The following is a 15,920-nucleotide window of genomic DNA, read 5'->3' on the forward strand; positions in this document are numbered from 1 at the left end:
AGGTTCCCGCAGGGTGCAGGGGCCAGCACCTTCCCCAGCACTATCATTTCAAGCTGTTTTGTAGAAGAGTGCTTCCGGTAGGACATCACCTTGTGAACTTTCCAGCACCCAAGTGATAGTTTTATAGCAAGATCCAGACGGTGGATTTCCAGAGTGTATAGTTGCTTCAGTACCACAGTGACCTCTCTGTCATCCAGTGAAAGAGAACTGTGCCTTTTCCCTTCGCAGCTGAGTGTCAGCCCTGGGTGTGGGGCCGGGGGCCTCTTTCTTGCACATTCTCTCCCTTCCTAGGAGTAGTGGCTGCTCCTTGTCTTCGCGGCTCCTGTCTGCTTCAGAGTTCTCTTCTATTTTCTTTTTGGTACTGGGAATAGAATTCGGGACCTTGCACTTGCCAAGCAGGTGCTTATGCTGCTGAGCTGTATCCTCAGCCTTCTTCTATTCTTATCATCCACTCTCTTGCTACTAAAATCCCTTTACACTTAATAGTTTTTATGTTATACTTTTCCTGTTCAAATTATTTTATGATTTCTTTTTCCTGATTGGACCAGACTCATTTATGCGCCAAAGACCTCATGCAGATAGAGAACACCTTTCGTCTGGCCTCTCCATTCCTGTCTAAGAATCCTCTCACATTCCTGTTTGCTTTATTTATTTTTTATTTCTTTATATTTTAAAATAAATTATTTTACTTATTATTTTGTCTCACTTATTACATATTAATTTATTATATATTACTGAATTATAGTTTAGTTACTTTACATAATTTTATATAATTATGATGTTTCCTATACCTGCAAATTTATTGAGAACTTAGAAATATTATGAAAGCTTTTACATCAGTGAGATTATATTTGATTTTTCATATTATGTGCATACATTATTTGAGACAAAATTTTATTGTAGCCCTAAAGCAAATTGTAATAAAAATAGTTAAACTCCCAGTACAAATAGGCATTCATTCACTGGTGGGAATGTATTTCAAGGAAATAATTCTAAGTCAATTTTCTTGCACACAGCTTTCTTAATTTTATTTTATATTTCCTGGAAAGGGAATGAGAAGAAAGTGGTAATCTGAAATAATCTGAGTACATAATACTTCCATCACTTCAGAGAGTTTTCTGTGTCCCTTCCCCGTCAAGCCACCTTCTGAAAGCAATAGCTATCTTTATGTCCATCATTGTAGATTTACTTTATTTCAGAATTTCCAATCCATGGAATCACAGGGTAGGTGCTCTTTCATTCCTGGTCTTTGCCACTCAACATGTGCTTGAGATTCACCTGTGTTCTTAGGTGTATTAGTCAGCCATACAGTTATTTCTGAGTGGAATCTACCACATGAATACAGCACAGTTTGTTTACCCATTGCAAAGTGTTGCCACTGGATAGACATGAGATCTTTTAGGGATTAAATCTTGGCTGCCCTTAGTAAGGGGGCAAGGTGCAGGCTCACCTGAATTTTTATATTCTTTTCATGCAAGAGTGAAGTGCACCTCTAAGTTACTGTAGTCCATGGCAGAGTAGTACTCCACTGTATATAAAAAAACATATTTTCTTTATCTATTCATCCATTAATGGGCATATGGGCTGTTTCTAGGATTTAGCTGTTGTAAATTGTGCTGCCATAAATATGGGTATGCAAATATCATTGTGGTATGATGCTTTTAACTTTTGTCAGGAAGATACCTAGGGTCAAATGGAGCCTCTAGTTTTAGTTTTTTGAGGAATCTCTATAATGATTTTCATAGTGGTTGTACTGTGGCTGTACTACATACTAGTACAACCATACTAGTCATGGTGCTGCGCTCTCCCCAGCAGTGCAGAAGCGTTCCTTTTCCCTCACAGCCCCTCCAGCATTTGTTGGTTGATTTCTTTTTTTTTTCTTTTAAAGAGAAAAGAACAAAAACAACATAACAAAAACAAAGACAAAGACAAAGCAACACAATAACAATAAAAATGATACAGAATTTCAAAGCAAGATGATAGGAAATTAACAATGGTTGTTGTGTTGGTTATCTTTAAAGTAGTTGCTCAGATTACCAGATGTAGGCATGCAAAATTGATCAAACAATTAAAAATTAGCTGTTCCTTTCAATAAACCAATAGAAATTAGTAGTACAATTATCTTAGCTATCTTGTATATATATATTTTCCTCCTTTCTTTGCTCCTTTCTCTCATCCCAGTTCTTTCCTTATAAGCAGTTTCTTTCCTTTTCACAATATCCATTGTACCTTTCATATTTTAGTTACTCTTTTAGGTTATTATGCGTGACAATATAATGTTTACACATGTGGATCTGAGATCACTTATGAGTATAGTCTCTAGTTGCATCCATTTACCTATAAAAGCCTAGTTTTCCTTTCTTTATAGCTGAGTAGTACTCCATTGTATAAAAACACCACATCTTTTTTATCCTTTTCTCAGATGATGGGCATTTTGGTTGTTTTGGCTGATTTCTTGATGACAGCCACTTTTTCTGGAGTAAGATGGACTCTCAGCATTGTTTCAATTTGCATCTCTTGAATGACCAGTGATGAACATTTCTTCATATTCTTATTTGCTGTGTATTTCTTCATCTGAGAAGTGAATTTTCATTTCAAATGCCCATTTTTGGATATTCTGCTTTTCCTTTCCCCAGGATAATTTTACAACTCTTTCTCCTCCTGTATTCCACTTCTTTTCCTTTATGTACTTTCCTCTAGCTGCTTGGAGAAAACTGTAACAGTATTATATACCAGGACAGCAACTTTAATGATAATTTGTGAAATTAACTGAAAAACTATGGCTCTCATGTACCAATAGGAAGAGTAATAAATACAGAAGCCATCCCTGCAATAATCAGAACGTGAATTCACTTGCTTCCTCCTCAGAGCCTGGGTCCTGGCTCCCACCTTCCCCCTGCAGGCCAGGTGGACCAGGCCTTCGCTTTCCTCCTTGTTTTTCTCCCCAGACCAGCATGGGGACGTGGAAGAACTTTTCTCTGTAAATGACAAATCACGAAGGCAAATTTCATGGAAAAGGAACGGGTTTTTCTTTGTTTGGGAGAGTGTCATGAGGCTTCCTAGATTTCAAACATGTAAACTCAGCCCAGCCGTGGATGAATATCCACAGCATCTGCCTCCTCCAGTTTATCAGTAATGACTCAGCCGTGTGCACAGACGCTGCCCTTGGTGTCTGCATCTGACTGTGCACCTGCTGTCCATCTAAGGCCTACTTTGACTTTTTCCGTGTCTAAAGGGTTTATTTGGGGATGAGCAAACGGATTCAACTGGGGAGGTGCCCTGCGCCAAGCACATGAGGCAGGGAAGGCAAGCTTAGATTAGCAAAAGGGACAGACCAGGCCAAGCACGGTGTCATGGAGACTGGAAGCAGAAAGGTCTTCAGCTCCCTGGTAGAGGACGGGCATCAGGAGCGCATCGTGCAAGAATCTTTGCAGTGTGGATGAGCGTTAGACAGCCTTGTTACACGGGTCTGTGCATACGTTTGAGGTGGGTGGAGTGTGGGGTCTACGGAAGACTCGCTAGCGGGGTTTTAGAAAGTCCTTGACAGACATCTCAGGCAGGGCCTGAGCGCCCCTTTCCTGCTTTCCAAGCTCTGAGTTTTGTCTGTTCTGACAGGAGGGACTTCATCTTGGGGTCAGCAGTGGTTTTAGAGGGACGAGCGTTGTGAGATGCTTGCTGTGTACCTGTGAAGGTGATCATATAGGATTGTAAAAACCTTCCATTCCGTTAGGAAGGGAATTACAGTCGTTACTGCTTTTGCATATCAAACCAGCCCCGCCGTCCTCTTATTGCTGCTTGCATTTATCTGAGCCCCTCATAGGGCGAGAGAACATTGAACCAGAGTTCGGTGCTTAGCGATGTGACCACAAGGTGGCAGTATCGTTCAGCTGGTGCAGAAGCTGTATGTGGAAAGTTCCTTTCAGGGATTTGAAATGAATAGCCTGAGCGCAGAAGCACACAGCCTTTCCCTCATTGGCTGAGTGCAAGAAAAGGACGCCTTGATAACCAAGCAGCTCTCCTGGCTAGAGACTGCAAGTCTAAGGTAGATCCAATTGGGAAGAAAAATGAAGGCGTCCACTGGTGCTTTGCTCACGTGCTTGTGGCTGCAGCTGAACTGTGAGTTGAGGACTTGGGTGCTTTACATTAACAGAAGCTCTTTAGACGTCCCGGGAGAAGACCGGCTTTATTTACATTTCTTACGATACTGTCGAAAAAGGGAGTTGTGGAGACTGACCTGACGACCTTCTTTGTTTTTTCCTTATGTACAGGGGCCCTTGGAGAGCAGGTGGAGCAGCACCCTTCCACCCTGAGAGTCCAGGAGGGAGACAGCTCTGTTATCAACTGCACTTACTCAGACAGCGCTTCATCCTACTTCCCCTGGTACAAACAAGAGGCTGGGAAGGGTCCCCAGCTCATCATTGACATTCGCTCAAACGTGGGGAGAAACCAAAAGCAAAGACTCCTCGTTTTAATGGACAAGGCAGCCAGGCACGTCTCCCTGCACATCACCGCTGCCCGGCCCGCGGACTCTGCTGTGTACTTCTGCGCAGCTGGTGCACACTGCTGCGTCGGCACCTGCCGCCTGTGCGAAAACCTGGCCCTGCGCTGGGCCCAGCCCTGTCCTCTGGCACAGGCTTTCCAATATTTACCGTGTTGGTTTGTAAGTGACAACTATCACAGAGACATTAAAAAGCATATAGTCTGACAGGCTCAAGATGATTCAGGAAGGCTTAGCTTCAGGACATTTTGTTAGTACTAAATTCTTGTGTTTAACAGATAGTTTTCCTGATTTATTTTTTATTGTTTATATTTAAATTGTACCAATGTGATGTTCTGATATTCATATCCATAGTGGAAATAAACAGTTTCATGCCCTCTTGTGTTTAGCAATCCTAATACTCCGTAGAGTAGATTCTTACAGGGAATTAGTCGTGCTTTGTGTTGATTTTCAGGTTTTAAAAATGGGCTTATGATACAATGGAGTATTACTCAGTTATAAAAAAGATAAACTCAAAGCTTTTATAGGTAAATGGATGCAACTAGAGACCTTACTCATAAGGGAAAATAAATCAGACCTACATGTGTAAACATCATATTGTCTCCCTGGTGTAGGAACCTGAAAGAGTAAGTAAGACTCAAAACATATAATAGATGATAGGAAAGGGAAAGAAATTACTCAAAGGAAGGAACAACTGGAATGAAGGAAAGAAGAAAAAAGAAAGAAGGAAGGCAAAAAATTATATATATGAATGGCTGGGATAACTGTACTGTGGATATCTGATGGTATATTGAAAGGAACAGTTAATGCTTAAAATTTTTAATGTTCTGATCAATTTTGCATGCTTATATCTGGTAATCTGAGCAACTGATTTGAAGGTAACAATAGGCAATGGAACTACCATGGTGAATTCTTACCATCTTGTCTAGTGAAACTCTGTATTATCTCTAATGTTTTATCTAGTAATTTATTTTCTTTAATGGCTCGAACAATCTTCCATTCTTACATCTGGGATCTGAGCAAGGTAGTTGAAGATAACAAATATGTAATATAACAATCACTAATTAATTCCTATCCTTTTGTTTTGAAAACTTGTATCACTTTTAATGTGCTTACTTTGTTTTGTTTATGTTTGTGATGTGGTATGTTGCTGATGTTTTTTTTTCTTTTACTACTCTCTTTAAAATAAAAAAAATGAAGTTATGTTTGCTATTTAGACTCTTCTCATATAATAACCCATTAGTATTAACATCACAATCTGTCATGGATGGACTTTTGAATCCTTAGAAAATTGCATTTATTTTTTCTTATTATAAATCACTACATGTCAAATACAGAAAATTTATAAGATATAAAATGTGGTATTTATATTTATGGACTGGACAATGTGATGTTAATATTTGGTGAAAGGATATGAAGGAGTGGGGCTGACAAGTCTGGAGATACAGTGTAAAACACAAGGAGTATAGTGAATAAAATTCTGTATTGTTTTTGTTAAATGTGTAGATTGCTAGCTATTCTTTTAAAATGCATAACACAGTAGCTGTGTATGGTGACACATATGTGAATTTGCACATTATAGTGACCACTTTAGTATTTATTTGTTTCCTATAACGTAATCTTGTTAGCTGTATACACAATACAATTTATTCAAAAGGAAAGAAATGGGGACTGAGGCTCAGTAAGAAGGCCCTGGGTTCAGTTCCCCCGGAAGTTTTTCTTTTCATTTCTTTATCTTTCTTTCTCAATAAAGCTGTATTGTTTTAAGATCATCAAATTTATTTGTAGTTATTTAATTTTTATTGCTGTCTTACCTATCTTTCTGTATACCCGAGAATACATACATACATATGTGTGTGTGTGTGTGTTTGTATTTATCAAATACCTTATTCAACTCTCGTTAGTGGATTGTAGAGGAACTTAGATTAGTGGTTAACTTATGAATAGCTTGCTATAAGTCTTTCTGCCTAATCTTCATGTTTTGATTGAGTTATTACTATCACCAATTTCTTCTTAGAAAGGTTTATCTTTTTGTGCTGTAAATTAATCAGTGTAAAGAAAGTTGTGAGAATAATTCATTCCCAAACTTTCCCACTTCTATTAGGGTGAGCTAATTTTAAGAGTGTGCATATTCTTCCTAAGGGTGGGTAAAATTAATGATTGATGTGTGTAAAGATTCTTCTTGGCTGATTATGGGTGTCACTTATCAGCTAGTTGGCTTGTTCTTATTCAAATAGTTCAGGTATAAAATGTCTGAATAAGAAAGGTCAGCATTGTAGCCCAACTATTAGATACAAAAAATGTGCTCACTACACCACTGGCTGCTGTTCCTGAGAAGGAGGTTGATGCTTGAGCGCTCATTTTTCCCAAGGATGACAATGGAGTGAGAAGAAGCCTGGTTTCTATCTCATTGCTTTATTTCAGGTTATAAGAGAGAGGACATAACTATCACTGGCTTAATGACTTAATCATATCTCCATAAAAGGTAACAGCAAGTTTTGGGGTTAAGACCTAATTTTTAGGAAGCTATTATTTTACCTACTATAATTGACATGGCTACATGAAAAAAATTATATGGCAGAGTCCAGTTGGAAAAATATAAGCCATAAATATTTTATTTTCAGCATTTAAAAATTGTATTCTTAAATTATCATGTAGAAAACTAGTACCTTGTTATAGGGTTCCATCTTTGAATAGTGAATTTCAGTACAATGTATGAATTCATAAAACCATTAAGAAGTTATGATACAAAGAGTTTCATCACCTAAAAACTCTCCTGTGCTGTCCTCCTGTGGTCACACTCTCTGTGTTTGTGTTGGTCAGCTTTCTGTGGTTCACAGAAAACCTGACTTAAATCAATCTTCAGGTGGCAAAATTTATTCTGGCTCCCAGTTTCAGAGATTTCAGTCTCTAGCTGGCCGGCTCCATTGCTTTAGACCTGTGTCAAGGCAGAAATATCGTGGCAGAACGGCATGGCAGAGGAGAGCAGTTCACTTCATGATAGACTAGAGCAGAGAGAAAGGGCAAGAGCCCGAAAGCGGGGGTGAAGGAGTGGGTCTAGGCTCCCGTATCTCACCCCGTAATCCAGCCCTTCCACCTAGGTCTCATGTCCCGTTTTCATTACCTCCCCATAATGTTATCTAGTTATGATCTCTTCAGTGGACTAACCCACTGATGCAGTGTGAATGGTAAATCATATCCGCCAGAAACCAAGGCTTCAGTACAGTGAACCTTTGGGAGCCATTTTAGATTCCAAGTACAAAGCCATCACTAACCCTCTCAAACCCTAGTACGCTATTCTTCTCAGAATGCTGTGTCAGTGGAGTCACACAATACACAAGCATTGTCTGGACGTTAAACAGAAGAAGCACATGGCACTGGGTGATCTTCACCTCTACCATTGCCCCGCTTTCTTATGCCTGAATGTTTTACACTTTTGAATAATTTTATAAAAATACTTCATCAGTATGAGTTAATATCTTTGAATATTTGAATTCTGATTCTAAAAAACCAAAATAAACAAAATGCAAAAACCACTTGTGGGTAATTAATAATGGCAATCTGTAGATGGTTACACCAACTTATATAATCAAGTTGCATCATACTCTGTATATAGTTTAATTGTATTAACTTTATCCTAAAGTTTTATCATTAGGTGTTTTTCTAACATTTTAAGATCAATTGTATTAGTCAGAATTCATGTTAGCCATACTAATTGGGGATGATTTACTCTGATTTTCCCAGCTGCATTGCATATTTAATAATTTTTTTGTGTGTTGCACTAATAATTCCCTAGTAGAGCTGAATTATAGCGTTACTGTAGTTACTTAAGTAACGCCTTTACCTAAGCAAGTTATGTTATCAGTAAGAGAACAAAATAAAATAGATATGAAACACAGCTTTCTGCCACCAAACTGATGACAAACATGGGGGTACAAAGAAGAAGGTGACCATTGGTAGTTCCATCAACAAGAGAGCTCTGGCAGCCATGGATGCGCCATCCGCCTCAGGCAAGAACATGTGATTGCAGGGATCTTAGACTAGCACCATTTTCTGTGGACTGTCTTGTTCACAGAGACAGCACTGCTCGGATGTGTAATGCAAGTGATTTTAAATTCTCATTTAAGGATGTAGGACATCACACTAGCTGGTAAAATGCAACCAATCCTTGAATTTTGTCTGCTGAGCTGGCAGTAAACAATACCAGTGAGGTCATTTCAGCAGGGTTAGAAGCACCTTTCTGTGGAGCTGTGCTCGGACCATATCAGCCAGAATCAGGGCACAGTGAAGTGTGATTAAATGCCGCCTGTTGGCCTGCTGATGAAAGGACTGAGTATCATGAGTTTATTCACCTATTTATGTTTGTAGAAGAATAGGATATGTGTGGCTTGGAAGTTACGTGCTCTTACTGGTGACCAGTTCATAGGCAAACAACATGTAATTGTGAAGTGGAAAGGCCCATGGGAGATAAGGGAAAAATGCATTAAAGAGGCCATGAGGGTTCACTGGTGTCCTGATACAGGCATTTTAGTTTTAACATTTCATTTATTCTTTCCAAATCATCTGAGGACAAGGAGGAGAAAGTATGAAGGTTTAGAGTGATGTCTAATCTGGCTTTTTTTTTTTTTTGGTTTTTCTCCGGTACCAGGAACCGAACTCACGACCTTGCACTTGCCAGGCAGGCACTTTTGCCGCTGAGCTAAATCCCCAGCCCCTAATCTGGCTTTTATAAATGGAGTTGGGCTGCCAAAACCTGACATGACAAGGGAACCTTTATTATGGGATTCAATGTCTGAGGGCTTTATCTAAACTCTAGCAAGAGAACTTAGTTTTTTTTTTTTCTTCTCCAAAATAAGCTACAGGACATACACACATCAGAACTAAGAAGTATTGTTACATCCATAGGTAGGAAAAAATAGGCAAAGTGATTCATATAAACAGCTTTGACTTCTATTGGTAATGTGACTGATTTGTACCTTATAAAAACAACACATACACATGTGAAGATACATGGTTACTACATCTTTTTTTAATGATTTTAGGGCTCTAGGAGGATCAAAACCCTCTCACAGAATTCGAGATTCTCTCAGGGCTAAGACCAAGACCTTCTCTATGTAGCCTATATTTATTTGGTTATCAGAAGAAGAGAGGGGAGTACTCAAGAAGAGCAGAACCACTCAAGGAGTTCTCCAAGTAAGGTGTTAAATTAATCCTTAGTAAGGATTAAGCTAATCTACCCAGGAGTGAGATGCCTGAGGCTATAGTCTTTATCTAGATCAGATCCAGGTGTCCTTGGCTTTGACCTTGTCTTATCCTTTGAAGCTTTCTGGCCTCATCCACCAATACAGGTTTTAATAGGGGTTAGTGACTCACAGAGATTCACTTACTATGGGTCTGTCACCCACTTCCAGACAAGTGGCCTAGGCTTTGGACAGGTTCACAAGTAAACATAAAAAGCTAATTGGTTAATTTAAGTCCTGCTCAGGGCTGCTTCATAGTGGTCTCCATCAATTCCTCCTTTTTGTTTTGTAATTGCAGCAGTTGAAACATGGTTAGTATTGTTGGGTACAATTACTACACCTTACATGGTCTCCACAAATTGTTGCACATAGTGCTTTCAAACATCAAATTCCCAGTTCTACCACAGATGCACTGACACCGGGTGTAGCAATTAGTCAAATCAATTTTCCTTTCACTACCCCCAGGTTTACTTTCAGGTTTAAGTTTCCAAATTAGGAGTTGGAAGGTTCAGAAGGAAGTGTGAGCTGGGTAACAGGTCAGACAGGATACAGAGCCTTGTGACATAACCTATGCCCACTCGCTGCGCCTGGAAACCTCTGTTTCCTCCTCTAGCACAGCAGTTGCAGCAACAGTACAGAATACTGCTGTACAGAGGTAGCAACTCTTCCCTCCCGGTCAGCCTTGCCTAGGAATGCAGAGTCCTGAGACTGAAGAACAGTGGATCCCTAGACTGCCGGAGTTGGTGATGGCTTCAGTGTGGCTGGGCAGGGAGAGTTCCAGTGGGAGAGGTTTCCTCTGTGACCTGCAGACTCAATTACAGAGTGTCTCACTAGAATTGAAGGAATAAAGGGTAGAACAGAATTTCATTATCGCACACCACTTATCCCTAAGCTCTCTGATTCTAGTTTTTTCCTTAAGGAACCAGTACTGCTGAGAGGGTAACTCAAGCCCAGCCAGCGGTGCCGGTGCAGGAGACAGAGGCTGTGGTCCTGTCCTGCACCAATGATGGCAGTGATGCATGTTTTGGTCTGCTCTTGTACAAGCAGCCCAGCAGTCGGGGGATGGTCTTCCTCACTCGTCAGGACTCTTAGGACCAGCAAAATACAACAGAAGGTCGCTATTCCTTGTGTTTCCAGAGAGCCAGCAAGTCCATCCGGTTTGTCATCGCAGCTTCACAACTGAGTGGCTCAGCGGTGTGCTTCTGTGTGCTGAGGGAGGCCACGGTGAGAGGACTGATGGAGGGAGGGGCACGAAAACCTCAGGGTCTGCTGAAACGCCTCTCCTGTACAGGGATGAAAGCAGGGAGCCAGCATTCAAGACAGGAAGTGGCCAGGGCCTGGCAGCACGGTTGCGGCAGGAGGAAATACTCACTGTGAGAAAAACCCTCTTTAGGGTCAGTAATTAGTAACTCTTAAAAGACATTTGGCGGCTGTTCCCTACGGAGATGTAAACCCCTGTATTTGTATAAAACAAGACAATCTCTTCTTCTAAAGTAATCACCATCTTTTCCATCAGTTAAATTCCCGCTTTCACAATGGTTCCACACACTGAATTTAGTTCTATCAGTTTAAAGTGGCTTTACAGTAAAGTTTATGATCTGTTAGAGTAAATCACTCCTCATCAGCAGTACTCTCTTCCAAGCATTTTTTCATAGCTAGTGCATATTTATTTTTAACAAGTTTTAAAGATTTAGTCCCTTTTCCTTCTATTTAATAATACCCTATTAAATCAAACAAAAATACAAAGAAAATAAACAATTCTTAAAAACTAGAATGCTGGCTTTGCATTTAATGAATATATAAACATATGAAATATGTATTTATTATTTTTTGTCAGTGAAATGAAATATTTTTTTAATTCATAATGCACTTTTTATGTTCTTTAATTACATGTTAAAGTTTTTTTTCTTTAGTTTCAATTGAATTTCTCTAAATCTATTCCTAGATAGGCATCTCTGTGACTATATCCTCCAATGAATTTTCTTTAATATACCCAGTTTTACTGATATCAAAAACAAAGAAAAATTGTCCAATAAATCATATTATTTATGTAGTTAATAGTTTCTAGCTTTTAATTATAGATAATTTGCAATGCATTCATCCTACACTATTAAATTTTATTTTATGGAGCTAACTTTTCACCCATCACCTACAAAGAGCATAATAAAAATATTAACTCTTGAACAGAGATGTAAGGATTTAGATTAAAAAACTATAAAACAAGTAGTATATTTACAGAATAATGCAGCTTGACTTTTTAAAAAAAGATCATTCACTTATATACACATTTATGCAAAAAAGTTACCGAATGTGCATTGTATGACAAACATTGCTCCTTTTTACAGATCATTGTATTCACTGGCCTTCTCAGAACCTCTAGCATGCAAGAGCTCAATTTTCAAGTTCCACTTTTGCTTACCCCATACCAATCTTTATCCATAAATGATCAATACTTATCACTTTATCAGTATCAATAACTCTTCAAAGCACACTGTGAACGGAAAGAGAATGAATTCACTCTTTGCTCTTTTTTTCACTTCTCCTCCAAAAGTGTTTAATGCTGTTATGTGGATCATTTTGCACACTTCCAGGGCTGCCCTGCTCAATCTACGCCCCACAAGCTGAAATCCTCATTCTCTTCAGTACCCTCCTGTCACCTCTATAACCCAACTTTCCCATGCGCTAAAGTCAGAATAGCATTGGTTTGCTGTCACGTGATCCTGCACTGTAACCTCTTACATTTGGGTATGGAAGGCAGAGGTATGCATAGAAATTTTAAAAAGAAGCATCTTTAAGCCAATTTTAAACTGCTTTAATTTGTGACAAATGTACCCATATAAAGTTGAACACAAAAATAAAAAAAAATAAAAAAATAAAAAAAAAGTTGAACACCACGGCAATTTTATGTGTAGTTCAGTGTCATTCAGTACTTTATGCTGTTGTGCAATCATTCATCTCTAGAACTCTTTTCATCCTTAAAACTGAAACTGTGTTCTGTACTACTTTTTACAGCCTAGCATCATCTTAACTTATTGTTCACTCACCCCATATATCAGAATAGAATTTGTAGCTGATTTTCCAGATTCCTATCTAGCACAGTTCTGGGTCATGTTCTGATAATGTGATGCGGAAGGTGGAGGTGTGAACCAAACCATTCTGGACCTGAATTCCTTCCCTAAGTCTTTATCTAAGAGACTATTCACTGCTTGAACCTGGATGCGTGAGTTCCCTTATCTGAATCTGCTACCAGTGAACTCCAGACAATAGAGCGGGCTAAGCTCCTATCCACATGAAAAGTGTGCTTGAGGCCTTGTCAGCTCTTGCCTGATTTGTATAGCTGTTCACACTAACTCAGCATCAGTGCAGCAGGGAAAGAGTAAGATATGAACATCAGATCACTCCACAGGGATTCAACCATGGTTTTTTGTCTAGGGTTCATATTTACAATGTTCAATAAGTGTGAGATCCAGCGGTATTTAACTGTTGATGAAATACAATGACTTTTCAGTCCAACACGGGAGGGGCGTGCCTGTAATCCCAGCTACCCAAGAGGCCAGGCAGGAGGCTCACAAATCAGGGCCAGCCTGGGCAACTCAGTGAGGCCTTGTCTCAAAATGAAAGATGAAAGAGCTGAAGATGGAGCTCAGCAGTAAAACATCCTGGGGTTTAATCCCCTGTGCTGTACTGAAAAAGATAGTACGACTGTTCCCCTGGAAAAGCTTTTATTAAAAGATAGCATTCATTACTATTGATATTATTTTCAATAGAGAAAATATAGCCTTTCAAATAACAGTGATTCTTCAGTAACCACCTATTCACTATTTTTATTTCATTTCACAAACATAGATTGAAAAAATGTGAGTGAAAACATGAACAAAACGTGTCAGTCGCTGCTGTTGTTGGTGACCAGTGCTGAGAAGCAGAATAACTCAGTAATGACTTTCTGTACAACCTATGATTTCATGCAACCCTCTCACGATATTTTAATATCTCAGAGGTTGGCCAAAACAGATATATGAGACTATCAAGGCATGTATTAAAATATTCAAGATAATTGACATCTTCTCAGCTATACAGACCCTGGGATTCACTACTAAAGCGCTTGTAGTGGATTGACAACTGGAGGTCAACTTACAACCCCCAGCTGAACTGAGTAAGCATGGTGCTGGGTGTGGGAGGCCCACCTGAGGATTGTTGCCAGCAGCATAAGAGGTAGAACTGGAGAAGAGGAAGTGAGGCTGTTGGGAGCTGAGAAAGGCTGTTGGAGCTGGTGGAAGCTGTAAGGAGCTGTTGGTTCTGCTGGAGGAGCTTGTCATGCTGGCTTTCCTGATGAACTTGGCTGTTTTCATTCTCCAAGGAGCTCGGGACCTTGTTGGCACTGAGAATAGATTTGGTTCACTTTGGGGGAGCTCTGGTCCTCACTTTGAGCATTGCTTTCTGGCTCTAGAGGGGAAGATGGTGCACTGCCAGTCTGTTGGAGAAACTTGCTATGTTGGCTTTCCTGATGGGAACTCAGCTGTCTTCACCATGGGAGGAGTTCAGGACTTCACTGTTGCTGAGGATGGCTGTGGTGCTTTTCAGGGAGCTCTGGTTCCTACTTCGCGGGTCGCTTCCTGGGTCCAGTGCTGATCCCTCAGCCTGCTAGCACAGACCCTTCATCCTACTGGCACAGATTTCCTAGATTCCACCACTGACCTTTGGGCTTTCCAGCGCAGATCTGTGAAACAGGCCTGCATGAGATATTGTTATGGGCTCTAGTCCTACAGTTGGACTTGTGGGAGGCACTTTTATGAACTCTAGGACTCATGCAGGACATTTCTGTGGGATCCAAGTCCTCAGCTAGTTCCCTTGGTCTTAGTGTGTGGACAGATTTCCTGCGCTCTTTTGTATATCATTCTTTGGGTGACTATTATAAATAATCTTATAAAATATGTGCCCTCGGGGCTGGGGATTTAGCTCAGCGGCAAAGCGCCTGCCTGGCAAGCGCAAGGTCGTGAGTTTGGTTCCCGGTACCGGAGAAAAACAAAACAAAACAAAACAAACAAAAAAAATATGTGCCCTCTATTATATTGTTCCCCTTGCAAAATATCCCCCAAACCATAACAGCACTTATGTGTTAGGTGACTCCTACAAACAAAAAAGGTCTTTCATGTAGCCAGAGGCCACCTGAATACCTACAAGTGCTTTATAAATGAGTTTAGAAATGAGGACATCCCTGACCTTTAGGAGTCTGAAGGGAAAACATTCACTCCATGTTTGTCTCTGTCCACCAGGGGGCGCAGGTTCCTAGCACAAGCTCATTTTCTGTGCCAGTTGTAGGGTTAGCCTCATCCTTTAATAGGACTTCAGCAGTTCCCTATGCTAAGTCGAAAACGTTTAGGTGACACTCTCAAGATGAACATTTGCCCAAGCTTCGTGACTGTGATATTCTTCATACTTGGTGGTGAGTAAAAATGCCTTTAAAAATTTGGATTCCTATGATGTCAGCAAAATGTCTAATTTAGACAATAAACCTGTCTGTGTAGGAGCTGTATCCCCAAAGTGACACAGATCTCTTTTTTCCCTTAGGAAGGACTTATGCAGACTCAGTGACACAGACAGAAGGCCAAATTACTGTCCCAGAAGAGGCTGTGCTGACCATAAACTGCACTTACACAACCTCAGGGTACCCTACACTTTTCTGGTATGTGCAGTACCCCGGAGAAGGTCTACACCTCCTCCTGAAAGCCACAAAGGACAAGGAGAAGGGAAGCAACAAAGGCTTTGAAGCCACATATGATAAAGCCGCCAGCTCCTTCCACTTGGAGAAAGCCTCAGTGGAAGCGTCAGACTCGGCTGTGTACTACTGTGCTCTGCGTGACACAGTGGCAGGAACTGCAGGGGGAGCCGAGCACAAACTCTGAGCAGCAAGGGGCCTGGCTGCTGGGTGTCTGGTTCTGAGATCATTTTCTTTTCTGCAAAGACTGTGATGTGTACACTCTGTTTCTCTCATTGATGTAACACCATACAAATATCCAGAGGAGACAAGAAGTAGATATCACCTGCATACAGCTCTTCATTAGTACCACAGAAAATAGAATCTGACACCAATAGTTCCTTACACAAGAGCAAAGTAATTGCAAGGTAAAACCATGTATACAACGAGTGGTCTTTCTGTTTATCTTTGCAGACACAGTCCAGCC

At 40.2% G+C, this 15,920-nt stretch overlaps 2 gene segments (V, D, J or C); both read left to right on the forward strand.

Moving 5' to 3' along the window:
* The first annotated feature begins 3,962 nt into the window (after positions 1-3,962).
* LOC102016956 lies at positions 3,963-5,014 on the forward strand. The segment is given in 2 exon segments: positions 3,963-4,116; positions 4,269-5,014. Coding segments are annotated over 2 exon segments (489 nt in total).
* Positions 5,015-15,095: 10,081 nt separating this feature from the next.
* LOC102017278 lies at positions 15,096-15,641 on the forward strand. The segment is given in 2 exon segments: positions 15,096-15,181; positions 15,307-15,641. Coding segments are annotated over 2 exon segments (420 nt in total).
* The last annotated feature ends 279 nt before the right edge of the window (positions 15,642-15,920 follow it).

The sequence above is a fragment of the Chinchilla lanigera genome, unplaced genomic scaffold (assembly GCF_000276665.1).
Source record: "Chinchilla lanigera isolate Chin_1 unplaced genomic scaffold, ChiLan1.0 scaffold00149, whole genome shotgun sequence".
NCBI classification, from domain to species: Eukaryota; Metazoa; Chordata; class Mammalia; order Rodentia; family Chinchillidae; genus Chinchilla; species Chinchilla lanigera.